Below are 19,849 nucleotides of genomic sequence, written 5' to 3' on the forward strand. Positions count from 1 at the left end.
ATCACTATTACATTGAAAGCAGCAATTCTCAAAAAGAAGCCACCACACCCAATATTAAATCTGATTAAACCAAGTACAGAGGCACTTACAAGGGAATGCTTGGCCTTCCTCAACAGAGTCCCCTCAATACCATTGAACAATCCTCCAAATGAGGAGATTCTTTGCTTTTTTTACCACTTGTCGAAAATTCTCTTTTATGAGACTTTCGACTAAAGACAACACTCTTCGTCTAGTTGATCTTCAGCATAATATTTACAATCCAGTACTTATGTGTCACAAAAGCACATAAGACTACTATTAGTGCAGCTACAAATAGCAGTGTCATTGACATACAATTCACCAGGCAGTAACTCTCCCACAGTTATCCTGTTCATTATCCTGAACTGTTAAGACGGCACTGAAACCGGCAATTAAAAAACATTAAAAACAGTAGAGAAGCAAGCAAACAAGCCTGCTGCACGCCATGAGCAACCAAAAAACACTAAGTAAATGTCTTGCTAGGTCCAGATGGGATGATAACCCATTTATTACAATAACGTGCCCCAATCACCTGAAGCAGATGGGACGGTTTAACCATTAGCATCAACATGTCCCACAAGAGTACCAATCGACGGGCTCAACTTCTGTTCTCTAAATAAAATTTAAAAAACAGCAATAAAGAATTTGGGTTTCTTTATTAACAGATTCCTTAAAAAGCTGAGACCAACGATATATTATGCAGGGTCTAAAAGATTTAAAAAATGAAATCTAGACTCTTGGTACAGCCCCAGTTTCTTAGGTCCAGTTAAAGATCCGCAAGATGTAATCCCTTAGCTAATAGCTTATTCAAGGGAAGAGCATCGCAAAATGGGGTTTATTTCCACGTGAGGCTTAATCATTCTTTTGTTAAAAGGAACAGGACACAAGGTATTTGTTTGATTAGTCTATTAGAACATTGGCCCATCACGTAGGTCACCTTTTTTCAAGACTTTACTAGGTAGTCCATCAGACCCATTGACTAAGAGTACTTAACTAAGCAAATACAATTCTCAGCCTGTTAGAAACCCTGCCAGAAGTTCTAGATTATCTGATCCATCATAAGGATCAACTTGAAAGATGTGGTGTTGCACTTTATGAGTGTCAGCCTGGTAGCTCTTATCCTTGTATAGAGAGGTGATGCAGCATTCTCAGATTTCATGATCAATGCTAAAATTATTTGTCACTGACCTTTTCTGATGAACTTTTATCAATTTCCAAAATGTCCTAATTTAGTCCTTATCAATAGGTATTTATCATTAGGTTCACCCACTCTAGTTAGCTTTTTTGCAAAATAAAATAATTTCTTTAAAAAATAATAAGGCTGTGATTGGGCATTGAGTTTAAAGAGTGTCATACTGTATCTGAGTTTCAGCCTCCTAATCCTTTTTGGAGTTAGCCTTGACTGCTCACCCATGTTGGATTTAGAGAGTCAAGTGTACACAGGGAGTAAATTGGTTATCCACATAGGCCTTCATTATCAGTTGGTTGTTAAATTCTGATATGAACAGAAACTTATAAGCTTTGCAATAAAAATTGCATAACAAGATACATTTAGTAAAATCAACTGTGCTGATATTTATTGGGAGCAAATGTCCAATACCTACTGAGGCAAGCAGATTTTGGTATAGTCAGCGACACAATTTGGAGGTTATTCCTCATTATTGGGGATTATATTCATCGCATCCAATAAATTTAGACTCATGGCAGTCAAATGTTATAATGTGTGATGAATATTGCATATGCCTACTCATAATGAGGCCTACAGAGTGTAAGGATACTGGACGCCGTAGGACATTAACTCGGATCTACCAACTTCAAACTTCAAAAAAATGTTCACCATGTGAGAAAGGATTGGGGCTTCATGCCCAGAACTGTCTAGGAGGAACATTTGCCTCCTTATGCCACCAACTTTGCCTCCACCCCTAAGAACACAAAAGCTTTCTTAGGCTGCCGCTGATGTTCCAAACCCTTAATGAAGATTGCTTGTCCAGAACCTCTGAAGGCAAGTTGGAAGCCTACTAATTTCAGAGGTTTCCAGCCCTCCTTCCCTTTCACTGTGTGATATCAGCTCTTCACTGGGTTATTGTTTGAAGAGAGACCATATCCTGTGACACAGGTAGCACAATGTAAATTGGCAGGTCTACCAGTTATAGACGACAGCAGTCAAACATATCTTTGTCAGTAACCACCGACTCATCTAAGACACAGAGAAATTTCAAATTGCAGTCTCAGGGTGGATCTTTATCATGTGCAAGCTGGGCCCACACCCTGGGCGCAGACCCCTAGAGGGGTGTTAGAGCTTCTTGCAGCAGCCTCCCTGCGACCAATGTCCAAAGAAAAATGTGTTTAACGCTTTTTTGAAGGCTGCTAGCACTCCTACCTGCTTTTTGTGTATTTTTCTTTTCATGTCACCCCTTAATCAAGCCCCCTTCACCTCACTCTTCCCAAACTTTCAATACATAGACCATTATTAAGGACAAGATCAAGGGGGAGCAAATTTTGGTTTCACTTTGAGGCGCTATCCAAGCAAATGGCATCTCTAGTCACCTACCCAAATGCATCTTAATTTTTGTTACCATGAACTAAAAAACAATGTTATTTCTGTAAGCTTTGTATAGCATTTCTCTTCAGGGTGCTAATCATATCAATATATTTCTACAAGAGACACTTTTCAAGCCACATTGAAGGGGCCCTTCCAATACAGCAAACCAATGAAATGTAAACAAGTCTCAGAAATAAAAATTGCCTTACCGGCCATGCAAAATGGAATGGAATATGCACACGCCCCAGGATTCCATCTCCATGCCTGGCTCTGATGGTGAAGGTACTGCCGCCGAGTACTGGCGTAGAGCCAGTCCCCATGACGCAGGCCCCGCCAGGTGCCACGCGCAGCTGGTACTCCTTCAGGCAAACCCGGAAGTAGGTGCTGCACTCATCTCTAAGACAAGGTGGAGTGCCGCCCTTGCAGCACTCGCCACTGGCCAGCAAACCTCTGTAATTTTGGACCATCTTGATCTGCAGTTCAAATGCTCCGGCTGCTTCTAGATTCTGTAAACGAAATACAGGAGAGAACGAAGGGGTTAAAACAGAGATTAACACTGGTGACGCAAAGTTTGCATCTTTTATTTGCGCTTAATATTATGTTTACTGGCAACATGCTTAAGCATTACTTATATGTGTTTGCACACATTATTTTACATTTAGATTTAGTGAAACAAGTCATTTATATGTTTTCGATTTAGCTGTAGTTGGGATATAGGCAGCTTAACATTGACATGAGTGGGCCTAGGTACCCGAATCCATTTCAAAGTAAACATTGTATTTGTGCTTGGGGTCCAAAACTTTCTTTATGTTTCTTGCACTAGAGTCACGTTTTCTCATCAGAATGTTTTTTCTGTTAGCTTGCTATGTGAAGGTAATGTTTTTAGCAATTTATTGGTTGAATGATGATTCTCGGCACAGTATGGAATGGGAGGCAGAGGAGGTGGATACTCCTTTGTGAGTCATCGTGGAGGACATGATGATAAAAGAATCTGGTATTGCACCAAGTTCATTGTAAACACTGATTTCTGATTGGTACTTGTTATAGAGGGAACTGTGGAAGATCTGTTTTCCCTTGAATTTTATGATTTAATTGTATTTTTTGTCTTCAGTTTGACTTACCCCTGTCCACCTTTGGAAGTGAACATCCCTCTCCCTCTCTTGAGACCTGATCCTCTTTAACTTTCTGCTCATAGTGTTACTCTCTAGTCTAGTGCAAGCACATTCATTCTTGTTCTAATCAGAACCTTCATTTGGTTCTACTTGCATTGTATATTTTCTGACAACTGCAGCTTCTGAATTTCCAAGATTCACCTTTTTCCTTTGAGTCGCATTAGGAAGACTCCCTTTAGGAAAACTGAAATCCCCAACATTTGCATATTCCTTCTTTCAATAAAGTGCTCTGGTATTCGCTAATTGACTTGCCTGCCCTATGTTCACATATGCTTTATTCAGGCAATTATTGATTTATGTTTAACAATTTTATTTTAGATACTCTGTTAATATCCCTTTATAGTTTGCAAAATTTCGCCTCTCTGTCTTTCCTGTGGGGAAAATTTGGCTTCACGGTCATTGAAATAATTACTGGATTTGTGGTTTTTGCCTCAATCCAAGTTACGGTCCATACATAGAGAAGATTCTACTTTGCGCCACGCTTGCTTGTTGCAAATACTGTCCTCGTCCAGTGGCAGCTCCTCCGCTAAGGCAGAGGAGCGTCACCCCACTGCTTTTAAGCAGTGTAACTAAGGAACAATCAAATGAAAATAATGGGGTTATTATCATTTTGTTGTCAACATCTGCTTTGCAGGCGGCGGTGGGTGGGCGGGCTGCTCTCCTCTCAGACCAGGGCAGGGGAGGAGGGGTTTGCCCACTCCCTAGTACTCAATGACGGTTTGACCGGCCCTCTCGGGCCAGGGCTGGCCAAACAGTCATGCGCACTTTGCCTATTCTTCATGCAGGCTGTATTACAGCCTACGTGGAGAACATGCACAGGTACCCAGTTCCCATCTGAGCGCTCGGACCAATCACAACGCTGCATTACAGCGGTGTGATTGCTCAGGGGAGCCTAGCAGTCCTTCCTGGTTCAGCCGAGTCTGACGGAGAAGAGGCACAGGACGCGGCAATAAGGTACGCATTTTGTTTTTTTACATCCCCCACCTCATGACCCCCGATACGTGCTGGCCACCACTGTCCTTATCTTTACCTCGATAAGCTCTTTGAATCGCTTGTGTTTGTAGCGAAAAGTTTTTTTTTCACGTCTCCAGCAAGATAATGTTTTGTCCATCATTTACAAAGTGCAGCATTGTTAAAGAAGTTCACTGAGGAACTTAGTAGGAACAAAAGGCAGTGTACTGTTGAAGTTTTGTTGAGAAAAATGGATTCGATCTAAAGAGGGTTGTCATTAGAACTAGTGCTGGGGGGAATGTATTTTATGGTCTATGTAGTATAAAATATTTCACCCAGCACTAGTTCAAAGGGCAGCAATGCTGTTTCCACGTTAGTTAGACACAATATTTAATGTGGAGCAGCATTAAAACGTTGAACTCAAAGGAAAGGCTGTGTGTTGCAGATTATTAAAAGGAATGGTAGATATTGCCGCTGGGAAAGCCCATTTACCCTTGCAGCACCAAATATCCAATAGCTGTCTTGCAAGCTGTGAAGAAAATGTTACTGCATGCGACTGTTCCAGAAGCTGTAACTAAATGAACTATTTCAGACAATTGGGCCCGCATTATAAAGAATTGCGATATATGCGCGGGGATGCCATGTGGCCAACCAGTATTCCCAAATATAAATCCAGGATATTTTTAGGTTTTGTCCCTGGAATGGGGAATAACACATGGACAACAATAGGGCGGGAAAATCAAAGGAAGCCATTATCAAGCATAATTGATTGCAGTCGGTTTGTTATCAAGCACCTGCAGATATAGCTTTCATTTTTTAAACAACACTTTACACGCTTTCTGCCTAAGAGAAGAGTTAAATGCTTATAAGTTGATTGGCTACTACCTGGAAGTTCACATTCAAAAAATGCCAAACTATTTTGCTGTAATGAGGGAGGAAGAGAGAAGGGAAAATACCAGTAGTCATCTACGTTCAGCAGTTTTATTTTGTTTTTCTAATTTTTAGGAGGATAGGAAATGTGCCTTCCACATATATGCTTAGACTTCCTAACTATCCATCATTTTTTAAGTTTCATACATATTAATTTTATTAAGAATAAACATTACAATAAATAAAAACATATCTATAATTGCGATCCAATTTAAGACCAGAAATCGAATAACATGAACAACTATTCATAAAGTGCTATAAAATTCAGTTCTATATTATGTGGATGAAAGGACAGTCAAAAAAAGGAGGACATAAAATAAAAGGAAATAGAGAATGGATGTCACTCAAAAATACAGTTCTAATAGAGTATCATAATAATATAAAAACTCCAAGGTAATGAAAGAAAATATCAAATTATTTCCTAATTCTGAATAGAGTCTACATATATTATTAACGTCTTCAAGGAGGTTTATCAACTTTGTCATCTGCAATTGTACAACTGTCAGAAGTTAAAGTTGGTTGTGGTACATATTCTGTCAAATTGTACCACAATTTGCCTTGATCTTTCCGTTTTCATCGAATCAACTTCAAAATGACAAACAGCTGACTTGCCACTTAGGGACTCGAAGTTGTGAACTTGCAGGTTAAATAGAACTTTGCTGCATACGTGTTAACCCCCCTACAATCTAGCAAGGAAAGAGGGATGTACATCAAATCACTAGTGAATCAAACTTGGCTAAGTACATTTGGAATTTCTGAGATTCCAGCACACACTGTAATGGAGCTGGTTAGCAGGAGGTCTGTGTACGAAGAATAATCGGGTACTGGTGGGTTGAGGGCTATCAACTGGTATTATTGGAAAGACAAAAGCAGAGTCCTTCGTTTACTTATGATAAGGGGTGCGCAAAATCCCTTTTTTTTTAAAACACAAACAGTACTGTCACGAAAATTATGGGTAATGAATCATGTTTCATTAAGTGTCCTTGGAAGGTATCTTGTGGCAAAACTAAGCAGGAGGACATAGTTCATACTCAAAGGTCACCAAAGATACCAGCAAGAGACTATGCTTAGGGGAAAAAATATCATTTGGCTGTGTTTTTATTGTTCCCGCAAGGCATTTTCTTGTGTGACCAGTGTCCTGGAATTGCTTGAAAAGTCAGACCTGGAAATTTTCATTTTTTTCTATTTATGTGAATGTTGTGCTTCCTTGCCTTACTCCATCTCGATGAGGCCTTGCAAAGCCACGCAGGGTGGCTTTGCGTCGCCCCAAATATATGACTGGAAGGCCTGAGTCACCGGTGCGTCAAAAAAGTGATGCTGTGGCGGGGCAGGCCGCTTGTAAATAAGCCCCTATAGTATCTGTGTGTATGCAACCTTGTTGCTGCTTGGGAGGCTTACTCAATTCTAAGAGGCTTTTTAGATGTAGAAGGTGTCTGAGACGTTATTGTTGGATCTGGCTGTGTGTGGATAGCTCTGATTGGTTAGATGAAATGGGTGGCCTACTAATCGTTGGTTGATTGGTAGGTTTCTGGGAGTAACATGACAGGGATATATCATGATTTTTATTTTGCAGAACTTTCTCTGTGTTCAATAACGAGCCCAAATAGAGGGAAGTGAATGTTTTTCTCTCAGAAATAAGGAAATCAGACCCCCCATGTTTCCCTGTTCCATGTGTCAGTACCCCATCCAGTCCAGGAATAGTCACTGAATTTTGGGACTTGTAGTCCTAGATTTATTACAGGTTGAAGAGCACAATAAATCCCAGCATGCAACGAAAAAACCTGAATGAACTATTCATAAATGGAACGTGGAAACTTGAGACCTATGGGTAAAGTGCCTGGGGCCTGGAAGAGGGTTAGGCTAACATGAACACACGGATATTGTCCTTGGCACAGGGCACATGTACAGAGGGGGATCCATTATTAAGGGCAATCACATATCGGGCACCGTGACTCATGGAGAGAGAGAGGTAGGGTTGTCAGATGGCTTCATGACACCAGGGTTGCAATGCTCGAGCCATGGGATGCTGTTTTAAAAATCACCATCGTTCTAGATGTTCAATAGATTAACGGGAGAGCTCCGGGACTGCAACTCCCAAAATGCACTTGGTTGTGAAACGAGAACCCATGTGGGAAGCGCAGCATTGCGTCCTTAGTGACATTGAGTCACCTGGAAAACTCAGAAAGAGGGATGGTAAAGGAAAGGAAAAGAGAGAAGGATAAAGATTAATATAAGGAAGTGAAATGGCGCATGCGCACATGGTCTTCATGGGAGGGATACTCGAGGGGGAGAGAATGGCTGGCTGTACAGCGGCAGGTGGTGCGTTTTTCCTTGATATAATAAATACTGGAGTGTAAAAGGCAAGTGATTGATAGGATGCGAACATGCCAGTGGCAGGTGAAGAACTCCACGAGGGCCCCTCGACCCTTGGGCCAGAGAAGAGAGAGTGTAACTGAGTCCAAACGAGGACAGCCTCCAGCCCCCCGGGGGCACAGCGAACAAAACCTGCCCGATAGAAGGTGGAAATCGGAGCAGGTGGGAATCTCTGACTCCCTGGGAAAAGGAGAATCAGGCGGCGCTGCTTTTTCAGGCCCCGCGTCTCCATTTCAGGGAACGAGGCCTGCTGTCTCTTGCAGCCATCTCAGTTTTCCAGCGCCGCGAGGGGCATTGTGCGCCTCCCTAGGACCCGCCAGTGGAGGCCGAGGCCTGCTCGGAGACCAACCATTGAGTCTAATTCGACCGAGTACACGCCCAATGTTGAACTGGCCTGTCGGACAGCCTGATGCTGATGTAAAAGGGGCCCGTTTAGGGTCCAATGGGCTGTAAGGGGGACACAATGCACGGCCTTCCCTCTGGGCCGCCTTAAATGCGACCCATTTGTTTGCGCCAGAGTGTCCGACAGACAAGTCCAGCACTGTACACACCACAGGGTTATTTTTTTCGTTGTGTCGTGCAACTCACCGCATGGTGGAGGGTTTCAAGAGCTGAGTTGACTTTAGCGGCAATATTATAGATGGCATTATCTTTTTATCAGGGGTAGAGACACTGAGATTGGAGGAAGTTGGTGGCAGAACGATGCTACCTGGAGGTATCGATTCATAAGCAACCAATCACACTCCAGTTAACAGTGGTCTAAGTCCCACTGCCTGCACAGCTGTATGAAAATGTATTTTCGTGATTTTTTTAAGTACAAATATGCCAATTAGAGAACTACTATTACAGTGCCCCTTATCTGCCAATTTGGTCCTTGGTTCCTGGTAGGTCAGAAAAAGGTGAGGCATTTACCATACCAGGTAAACATAATTCCTGCCTCTCCCACCAATACTGGGTATTGTAAGTACCCCTATCCCAAGTTCTTCACCTGAAAAGAAGATATGACTTATGGAACCAGCATTTAACACACCGAATTACACATTGTTTACCTCCTCTCCAGAATTTCCCCCTCCCGAATAAAATTCGGTAGGTTTGACATGATAAAATCTGACAAGGTAAAAAACAGGTGTGGAATAATGATTGAACAACCTTTGATATAAACATCTGTGAAATCAACCCCTAGCCTGAAATCAGGGCAATACTACCGTAACTAGATGGTAGCACTAAGCCAGCAGATAAATACAAATGTGTAAAACTGGATTATGTCACGTTTTAATTGATTTTTAACAGAAACAGAAATGCAGTGTGATACTCCGATGTAATTCTGTCACAATGGCCTTCAACAAAAGTCTGTTTCATGTTACTGAAAAGTAGTCACACTATATTTTAATGTTACATAAAAGGGTATTTTTTAATGAATATTAACCTAGAACTAATAACAAAAAAATTACAGCATAATTCCTCAGTTTAAATGTGTATTACGTAAGCTATTATTTAGATATACTACTTTGTAAATATTTATATACCCTCCCTCAGTACCATTTATAATTGTATTTAATTTGTGTTAAACTTGATTAAGAATTGAATCATTTTAATACTTTTATGTTTTCAGAAAAAAAATGTATTTTTGGGGGTTAAAATGTACTTTAGCCAAATTGTAAAAAGTAATACAATGAATCGTTACATTTAAAAATTGTCACAAACATTGATAAATCATTTAAATGTAGACCTAATCTAACGAATGTAACACTAATTACTATGGGGTGTAGTTTAATTTTCTCCCTCCACAGTTTTCCCTGGACGTGTAATGCAGCACCAACCAATTGGTGCTTGACATACTCCAAGTCTGGGCTGGAATATTTTTACGCCTATTTTAACTCTGTTACAACTGTAGTAACTTTAGTAGTGTATTTATTGAATTGCCATGGTCCTACTCTCTTGTGGGTATGTGTTAAGGATGGCATGTCCTTCCCAAACCCCTCCTTAATTTTGCCATAACACGACCACCACTGGGATGGAACTTTCTACCCACAGACCATTTAAGAGGCGGCAATCTCCACTTATAGGTTTGTGAATTGCGTTTTTTACTAAGTAATACAATGTATACATTTTTATATATTACAAAATGCAGTTTGTAAATCTAGCCCATAGTTTTCCAGAAAGCACTATTTCCAGCAACAGTTACACCTAGTAACGTAACATGAAAATATTATTATACTATGTCATTATCAAAGACAATTTAAAACAAAGCTTAATCTCTAGACTGTGTAGTTGCTGCTGAAGTTGAGGCAAAAGGCCCACGAGAGAGTACAATTAGGGAGACAATAAAATAGGTAATTGGTAGTTAATGATTTGTGTATGATCACACAATTATTTCAGTTACTGAAATCCAGAAATGAGAACGTAACCACTGGGCAATATCTCCTCCTGAGAGGCAACGGGTCATGATGAAGATAGCTTCTTGTGGCTACCCACTGAAAAATTGCACAACCACAACATATTGAACTATAAAAAATGTTTTCTTAATGTATTATATTTATTTAATGCCTGGGAGCAAAGCCTATTAGGAATATGACCATGGTATCAAAAGGGAGATAATGCACCCATTAATCCTGATGTCATTATAGATTACAACCTTTCCACACTTTGAACCGTTTGTTGATGAATAGATAGGGGTAGAAATGGAAACTGATTAAAAGTAAACAGGCCTCTTTGGCGTGTGTTGATTTTTGTTCCTGGCTGTGCCTTGTTACCCACCAAGAACAGGGGTAAGAAGGGCAGTGCCAGTGGTGGCAAACAGCACAACAGGGATAGCTGCTACACATCCACACCAAATTGATGTCCATGTTTAAACATAACGTGGTTCGGCTTGAATACACAAAGTATACCCCTCTCCATTTATTAACCCCTTCTCCGCTCATGACGGAACCACTCCGTCATGAGCCACGGGCGGCGTGTGCTCATGACGGCGTGGTTCCGTCACGCTGCGGCCGCTCCGCCCACGCAGCACTAATCCCTCGCCTATGCGGGCGAATTAGTGAGTGGGCGGAGTCGTGATGGAACCACGCCGTCATGAGCACAGCTCGCCCATGGCTCATGACGGCGTGGTCCCGTCACGAGCATGGCGGCACCACGCTTCCCCCTCTGCCCCCAGCGCTGTGGCAGAATTACCGCTGTGGCCAAGGGGTTAAAGGGGGAGCACCTCTTTGATTTGCATCTACCTCTTTGGAGTGTGTGTGTGTGCTCCTGAAAGGAAGCTGGAGGCTAAGAGGTAATGCACCATGCAGGGTGTCTCTAACCAAAACTTGCATGCTAAAAGGAGGGCCTTTCTGGTCAGTAAAGCACTACTACTCTGTGGACATAAGCATAGTTCCTGGATTTCCTGGAACCTTCTGTGAACTTATCCATTCAGCTTAATCATGCATGGGATCTCCTGTTTCATCTCCTTGGATCACCCATACTAACAGCGTTGACCCAGGTGACCAGGAGGATTTCAGGGCTCCTTCAGAATCCCTGGACTTTCAAATTAAGCTGTGGTCTTCCCTGAAGTCTAGTAGACTTCAGGCACATTCAAGAGCCTTGAATAAGCATCTAATGGCTGACCCCTGGAATGGGAGCTGCATGCCTCTTCAGTGAACAGCCTCAACTTATGTTTCAAATTTGCCAACATGGACCACATGTACAGGATATTCAATACTCCTGAATTGTCAATTTCGTCTAGCCATGGGTGTGGCCATGGATCCCTGCCTGGAAACGGACTCTGAGTTCTTCTGTTTGAGGGCAATTAAAATAATAGTCCCCTCACGCTCACATATTCACATCTTAGGGGGTAAAAAAATGTTTTGCTTGTTTTACGAATATCCATATAGTGATTAGATATCTTTAAAACAGTTGTCAATGTAATTGACCATATCTTATGTAACGGGGAGTAGAATGTCTAATCATGAGCTATATTCGGCAGATAATTTTCATGCAAGAGATCATATTTGTCATAAGCTTGAGGGTCAAGGGGAAAATCACGTCACTGCCTTTCAAGCATTTACAGCAAGAACAAATTGTGTGTGTACTATCACTCAAATCCGGTGTAGCAACAAAGCTCCTCGTGGCGATTCACAGCCACATGATTTTTTTTCCCTTCTAGAACCTGGCATGGTTCATTAGATGAATGGTGCAGCAAGCAGTAATCAACAGAAACCTATTTGGACATCACTCTGTATAAAGTAAGTGTAGGGTGCCGAACATTTATCTTGGAAGCCCATCACCTACAATCACCAGCGCAAGTGAATCACGGGGCAGTCATCTCTTAGACAACATTGATGGTGGATCTTATCTTATTTCGGTTTGGTTTTGTATGGTAAGACTTTGAGGTATTAGAATGTTTTATCTTCTCCTTTTCTGCAGTTGGTCCTCTTTATGAGTCCCTCCCTAGATGATTGCTTATGTGGTTTGTTCACTTCTAGTCAACAAACCTGGGGGCATATTACCAAGGGTGGCGATAGGCAATTATCGCCGGTTTAGTGGCAGTTTTCGGCCGCTAAGCGGCGATAATTCTATCGCTCTTTTAGCATGCTGTCGCTAACTGATGTTAGCGACAGCTTTTAGGCGATAGTGAACGGTTTGGGGCCCGCTTTGCATGTCAGCGATATTTATCGCTAAAGACATGCAAAGTGGGCGTACCCAACCATATAGCAACTGAAAGCAGTCGCTAACGTCGCTATCGCCTATTAGCAAGGCAGGCGTAGCGATGGAAATATTCCCGCTATCGCCAAAAACTAACGCCTGCTCAGACCAGTTCTTAGCCATGTTATCCAATGGGAGGTGGATAACATGGCTAAACGTTTGGAGATAAACGTTGCTAATAGCAAGTTTTCTAAGCGATAAATTCCGGCGACACTCAGCGATAAAAAAAATCATCGCTAAGCCTATTTAGCGATAAATATCGCTACTTGTTGGTAATATGCCCCTGGATACCTTCTGAATTATCAGCAACTGTATTGTTTGTGGATGAGTTTGAACTATTATGTGATTGCTCTGATAAAGCAGCTAGAGCCATGACATGATATCTGTCAAACAGTTTGCAAAGGAAAGATAAATTTACACCATGTAAATGTAAATGTAAATGTGCATGTATTTATATAGCGCAAATCGCCCACATCGCAGGCATCTATGCGCTTGCTTAGGGAACCCGTCCTGGTATTCCCCTGTGAGATAGCCCCGGCAGGGTATCCACAAGGTGAAAGCCAGGCATCCCGCCGCGAGGGGCCGTTGTGGAGATTAAGCAAGCTATTGCCCAGAGTCGCAGAGTGTGAACCCGTGAGTCGAGTAGGCACCGGAGCGAGAATTATCGAGTCCGTGGAATTATTGAGCCCAACCCCCGTCGAGGCGGGGAATTTAACCCTGGTCCAGGGCCGATCTCAGCTTCCGGGTCTGCCGCCTCTAACCCCTGAGCCACACTTCTCCACTTCTCCACCATACAAAATGACAGTAACATAAGAGGGGTAGGTTGAGAAATGTTAAAAGAGAAATACATTGCCAACCTTTTTGAATGAGACAAAAGTGATTTCTAGGTGAAGTCATGTGGTAGCCTTACCAAACGCAACTAAAGAAAGCAGACTAGAAGCGTAATCATCGAAAAGGAAATAGTGGTTACCAAATACCTCCTGCTGTGAAAGTTGAGGCTGTACACCATAATGGAATATTTTTAATTTCCAGAAGAAACCTTAAGTTAGGACTGGTAACCAGTGTTATTCCTGAGTGGTATATTTTTTTGTCTGTTTTATGTCTTTTTAAATTTTGCTAAATTATTGTATTTGTTATTTAAGCATATATTTATTTTATGTTTAGTTTTGTGATGAAAAGACAAAATGCTAAAAGCATTTAAATAAATAAAAAATTTCAATTGGATGGTGCAAAGTTTTGTATAATTATAGTTGAGGATTTAGGACCTGGTGAGGATGGAGGCCCCCAGCGGAGTTGGGAACCGCCCAACATAGTGTTGGGGGTCCCACAGGCCAATTACGATGGAACCGCCACGGTCGCATTGCCCACGTTTTCCATTGCGGCGGGGGCGGCTGGCTGCAGCACCTGCCGCAATGTAAAAAAGGGATATTTAACACATCCTTGTACAACATGACAGGCACCATGCAGTGCCTGTCACTTGGTACAGGGATCTGTTGGGGGACACCATAGGTGCCCTCCCAAACCAAAAGAACAGGGCCGGGGGTGATGGGGGCCCGCTACAGGCCCCCTATGTCCATCCCCGCCAGCCTTTCCATGGCGGGTGAACCGCCATGGAAAAGCTGGCAGAGAGGGACCATCCTAATCCCTTTGGCGGTGCCTGGTAGCACTGCCACCATTGTAGGGATTAGGAGGCCCTGCGCAGCACCGGCTGGCTTAAGGAGCCCGTCGGATGCGTGGCGGTCGGCCTTTCCGTCCACCTGCACACCCCGCCTTCAATATCTGGCAGGCTGAAAAGCTGCTTAGGATGGCAGAAAGACCCCCACCGACAGCCTGTTGGTGGTGGTCTCTTCGCCATCCTAATTAGCCTCTTAGTTCTGTTATGATGATGTAAAGATTTCCAGCTGGAGTGAAAGAACAGCAAGAGGAGGAGCCTATTCATTCTATTGTACCAGTGAGGTGAATCTGAACAGAGATTAGGAAAATATGAAGTTTTGTTTAGAAATTTTTTTCCCCCACTGTTTATGGGGGAGTGTATTTTTTGTAAGTCTTTCTTGAGATTGGGCTCATGAAGCAAATATAAAGAAGCATACTACTTGTCTTCATATCATCAATTGAATCTAAACTTTCTGGTAAATTAAAGAAATGTGTTATTGTTCTGTAATATGTTTGAGCTTTAGTCATAGAGCCATTGAAACTCTACTAATTTAGTGTGTCGGTCATAGCTGGCTATCAGCCGTAGAAAAGGTTAGTTAATAAGATTGGTAAGAAGACAACCTCCTGTCTACAGTCCATGGTAAAGCTCTCATAGTTGTCAAGATTCTCACAGTAATGTTTGAGTTTTACCTATTGACCTATGTGGAGTCCATGATGGAGTAAGATAGTGTCTTGCTCACCATCTGGGCCACTATCCGGATCATGGCAGACAGAGGATCACTGACCCTTTCTGTACTCTTCTTCTTCGCCTCTGTATCTCAGACTATCCATAGTCAAGTCAAGTCAAGTCAGTAAATGTATATAGCGCGCTACATACCCAGAGGGTCTCAAGGCGCTTGAAGAAGGATGGGGAATTACTTGTCAAATATCCACGTTTTAAGTTGCTTTCTGAATGCTAGGTGGTTCTGAGTAAGGCGAAGGTGAGTGAGAAGTGAGTTCCAGGTTTTAGCTGCCAGGTAGGAGAAGGATCTACCTCCCATGGTGGCCTTGTTGATTCGAGGTACAGTGGCAAGGGCTTGGTTGGAGGATCGTAGCTGGCGAGGGGGGGTGTAGAAGGACAGTCGTGTGTTGAGGCATTCAGGTCCGGTTTCGTAGAGTGCTTTGTGTGCGTGGGTAAGGAGTCGGAAAGTAATCCTCTTATTGACGGGGAGCCAGTGGAGGTTTTTCAGGTGAAGAGAGATGTGTTCTTTACGCGGGATGTCTAATATGAGCCTGGCTGAAGCGTTCTGGATGCGTTGGAGTTTTTTCTGGAGTTTTGCGGTGGTACCGGCATAGAGGGTGTTTCCGTAGTCCAGTCGGCTCGTGACCAGAGCGTGGGTGACTGTTTTTCTAGTTTCGGTGGGGATCCAGCGAAATGTTTCTTTGAGCATGCGAAGAATGTTGAAGCAAGATGAAGAGACGGCGTTGACTTGATTGTTCATCGAAAGTGAGGAATCCAGGATGACGCCCAAGTTCCGTGCGTGGTCCGTCGGGATGGGTGCTTTTCCGAGGGCCTCTGGCCACCAAGAGTCGTCCCAGGCGGAGGGGGAGGTGCCTAGGATGAGGACTTCTGTTTTGTCTAAGTTCAGTTTCAGACGGCTGTGCTTCATCCATTCTGCTACTTCTTTCATTCCTTCATGCAGGTTGGTTTTGGCAGTGTTAGGGTCTCTGGTGAGTGATAGGATCAGTTGAGTGTCGTCTGCGTAGGAGAGGATGTTGAGGTTGTGTTGGCGTGCGATGACCGCAAGGGGGCTCATGTATACGTTGAAGAGAGTGGGGCTGAGTGAAGATCCTTGTGGTACGCCGCAGATGACTTCAGTGGCCTTTGACTTGAATGGTGGAAGGCGTACTCTCTGGGTTCTTCCGGTGAGGAACGAGGTGATCCATTGCTTTTCCTTGGATTCCAACGTTTCTGAGGCGTTGTAAAAGGGTGCTGTGACAGACCGTGTCGAAGGCAGCGGAGAGGTCAAAGAGAATGAGGGCGACTGTGTCTCCATTGTCTAGTAGAGTTCGAATGTCGTCTGTTGCTGCGATAAGGGCGGTTTTAGTGCTGTGCTTGGCTCGGAAGCCGGATTGTGAGGAGTCGAGGGATTTGTTGGTTTCGAGGAAGGCGGCGAGCTGGTTGTTGACCGCTTTCTCGATGACTTTGGCCGGGAATGGGAGGAGTGAGATAGGGCGGTAGTTTTTGAGTTCGGTGGGGTCAGCTGTGGGTTTTTTCAGGAGGGCGCTGAGTTCGGCATGTTTCCAGCTTTCCGGGAAGGTTGCGGAGTTGAGGGAGCAGTTGATGACGTCTCGGAGGTGCGGTGCTATGATGGAGTCTGCTTTGTTGAAGATGTGGTGAGGATATGGGTCTGTGGGGGATCCTGAGTGGATGGAGTTCATCAGACGGATGGTGTCTTCAGTGGAGATTGGCTTCCAGTCATTGAGGATGTTCATGGGGGGTGGGGGTCCTGCAGGGGGATGGGTGGGTTGGTCTTTGGGTTGGTTTTCGAAGCTGTTGTGGATGTCTGCGATTTTGTTGTGGAAGAATGAGGCTAGGGAGTCGCAAAGGGCTTGAGAGGGGGTGATGTCGTTGGAGTTGGCTGAGGGGTTGGTGAATTCCTTGACGATGTTGAATAGTTCTTTGCTGTTGTGTGCGTTGATATCTAGTCGGTCCTTGAGGGCGGCTTTCTTGGCATTCCGGATCAGTTGGTGGTGTGTGCGGGTGGCGTTTTTGAAGGCGTCCTTGGTGCTGGTGGTTGGGTTTTTTTTCCAGGCCTTTTCAAGGGAGCGGCAGAGTTTCTTGGATTTCTTAAGATCATCGTTGAACCAGGAGGCCTTCTTGCTGCCTGGTTTGATTTGTCGTTTTTTAAGTGGTGCTAGGATGTCGGCGCTGTTGGATAACCATTGGGTGAGGTTGGTGGCTGCTTGGTCTGGGTTTGAGGAGTGGGCTGGGGGGTTTTGAAGAAGAGACGAGGAGATCTGGTCGATGGTGATTTTGTTCCAGTTTCTTTGCAGAGTGGGTTGAGGGTGGTTGTTGGATGTGGGCTTGTTGTAGGTAAAGTGAACGCAGCTGTGGTCAGTCCAAAGGAGAGCTGTGGTGTGGCTGAAGGAGACATGTTTGCTGGAAGTGAAGATGGGGTCGAGTGTGTGACCTGCGATGTGGGTGGGGGTAGTGACAAGTTGTTTAAGTACGAGGTTGGCGAGGTTGTCCAAAAGGGTGGTGGTGTTGCGGTCGTTGTTCTTTTCAAGGTGAAAGTTGAGGTCTCCCAAAAGGATGTAATCCTCGGAGGGGAGCGCGTGTGGAGTGATGAAGTCCATGAAGTCTTCACTAAATTGCGCGCGGGGTCCTGGTGGTCTGTAAAGGAGGGTGCCTCTGAGTGTGGTCTTGGGGTCGATATGGATCTGGAAGTGAAGGTGTTCAGTGTTGGCGAGATTGGCGTCTGAGCTGGTTGAGATGTGGATGGAGTTCTTATGAACGATAGCGATACCTCCTCCTGTGTGGCCGGTTCGGTCCTTGCGGATGATTTTATATCCTTCCGGGATGGCAATGGTGATGTCTGGGGCTGAGGAGGCGTTCATCCATGTTTCTGTTAGGAATGCGACGTCCGGGGAGATGGTGTTCTAGTAGATTCCAGAGGTCGATGGCGTGCCTGTGGATCGAGCGGGTATTGAGAAGGATGCATTTTAGGTTGTTGGGGTCGGATATCTGTTGTGTGTTCGTAGATGAGGAGTTGTTCTTGGTGCCGTCGAACTTGCAGGAGTAGCAAGAGAAGGGTCAATGGGTGTGTCCAGGAGCGGCTTGGACGCAGGTGGGGGAGCGGCCGGGGTTAAGGGCTAGGAGGGCGGAGGAATCATAAGTGATGCGGGGGGGGGGGTGGAGTGGGGGCCAGGGGGTCTGGCGCTGGGCGCGGTCCAGGCGCGGACGGGCGTAGACGGGCTTACCTTTGGCGCACCTTCGGCGCGGCCGAAGCGCGTGGACGCTGCGCGTTGGAGCATCAGGCATAAATGAAGTGTGGAGGGGGCGGAGCGTGGGAGGGTCAGCTGGGAGGCGGGGTCTGGGAGGAGACACGGGAGAAACCACAAACAAGTCGAAATGGCCGCCTAAAATGAAATCGAAAGTGGGGCACAGCCGGAGCTTCAAACAAAGATTCTTCTTAGTAAGTAATTAAAGAGACGCTCCCCCGACAAGCACAATCGCCGCTTTATACAATTAGATACAATGTAGCAGTGCGAGCCTAAACGCTAATAGGCGCTCTAACTTTATGTAATGAGGTCAGAAAAGCAATGCGGGCAGAAACGATACCAGGCGCAGTGAGATGCTGCATGCGCTGTAGCAGGAGGGCAGTCAGCAGGAATCCGGGCAGGCAAGGCAGGCAGCTAGCATAGGGCTTCTGAGAAGCGAGTGGTGAGCTGTGGGAGCGACCGTGATGGATGGAATCCAGACGGTCACAGGGAGAGAGAGAACGGGGCTGGTGTAGTGAGTTAGTGTGTGGGAGGGTCAGCTGGGAGGCGGGGTCTGGGAGGAGACACGGGAGAAACCACAAACAAGTCGAAATGGCCGCCTAAAATGAAATCGAAAGTGGGGCACAGCCGGAGCTTCAAACAAAGATTCTTCTTAGTAAGTAATTAAAGAGACGCTCCCCCGACAAGCACAATCGCCGCTTTATACAATTAGATACAATGTAGCAGTGCGAGCCTAAACGCTAATAGGCGCTCTAACTTTATGTAATGAGGTCGGAAAAGCAATGCGGGAAGAAACGATACCAGGCGCAGTGAGATGCTGCATGCGCTGTAGCAGGAGGGCAGTCAGCAGGAATCCGGGCAGGCAAGGCAGGCAGCTAGCATAGGGCTTCTGAGAAGCGAGTGGAGAGCTGTGGGAGCGACCGTGATGGATAGAATCCAGACGGTCACAGGGAAAGAGAGGACGGGGCTGGTGTAGTGAGTTAGTGTGTGGGAGGGTCAGCTGGGAGGCGGGGTCTGGGAGGAGACACGGGAGAAACCACAAACAAGTCGAAATGGCCGCCTAAAATGAAATCGAAAGTGGGGCACAGCCGGAGCTTCAAACAAAGATTCTTCTTAGTAAGTAATTAAAGAGACGCTCCCCCGACAAGCACAATCGCCGCTTTATACAATTAGATACAATGTAGCAGTGCGAGCCTAAACGCTAATAGGCGCTCTAACTTTATGTAATGAGGTCGGAAAAGCAATGCGGACAGAAACAATACCAGGCGCAGTGAGATGCTGCATGCGCTGTAGCAGGAGGGCAGTCAGCAGGAATCCGGGCAGGCAAGGCAGGCAGCTAGCATAGGGCTTCTGAGAAGCGATTGGAGAGCTGTGGGAGCGACCGTGATGGATGGAATCCATCACGGTCCATAGCAACCTTCTAAAGCACATTCAGAAACATTCAACGTACCCATAACTAGTTTTGAATGGGTCTATACATTCTTTCCCAAACAATGTTTGTCATCTTTCTTGAAAAACACAGAACCATCAATTCTAAAGCTTAGAT

The 19,849-nt window shown here is 44.7% G+C and overlaps 1 protein-coding gene across 1 annotated transcript in view; it reads right to left on the bottom strand.

Annotated features, from left to right (window-relative positions):
• Positions 1-19,849, bottom strand: part of LOC147692109 (protein jagged-2-like) — a 746,472-nt gene that overhangs the window by 611,919 nt on the left and 114,704 nt on the right. The window contains exon 2 of the mRNA XM_086938407.1: positions 2,770-3,066. Coding sequence (XP_086794533.1) covers positions 2,770-3,066 — 297 coding nt within the window. The remainder of the gene's footprint in view (positions 1-2,769; positions 3,067-19,849) is intronic.

Source organism: Lissotriton vulgaris, chromosome 9 (assembly GCF_964263255.1).
Source record: "Lissotriton vulgaris chromosome 9, aLisVul1.2, whole genome shotgun sequence".
Classification (NCBI taxonomy): domain Eukaryota; kingdom Metazoa; phylum Chordata; class Amphibia; order Caudata; family Salamandridae; genus Lissotriton; species Lissotriton vulgaris.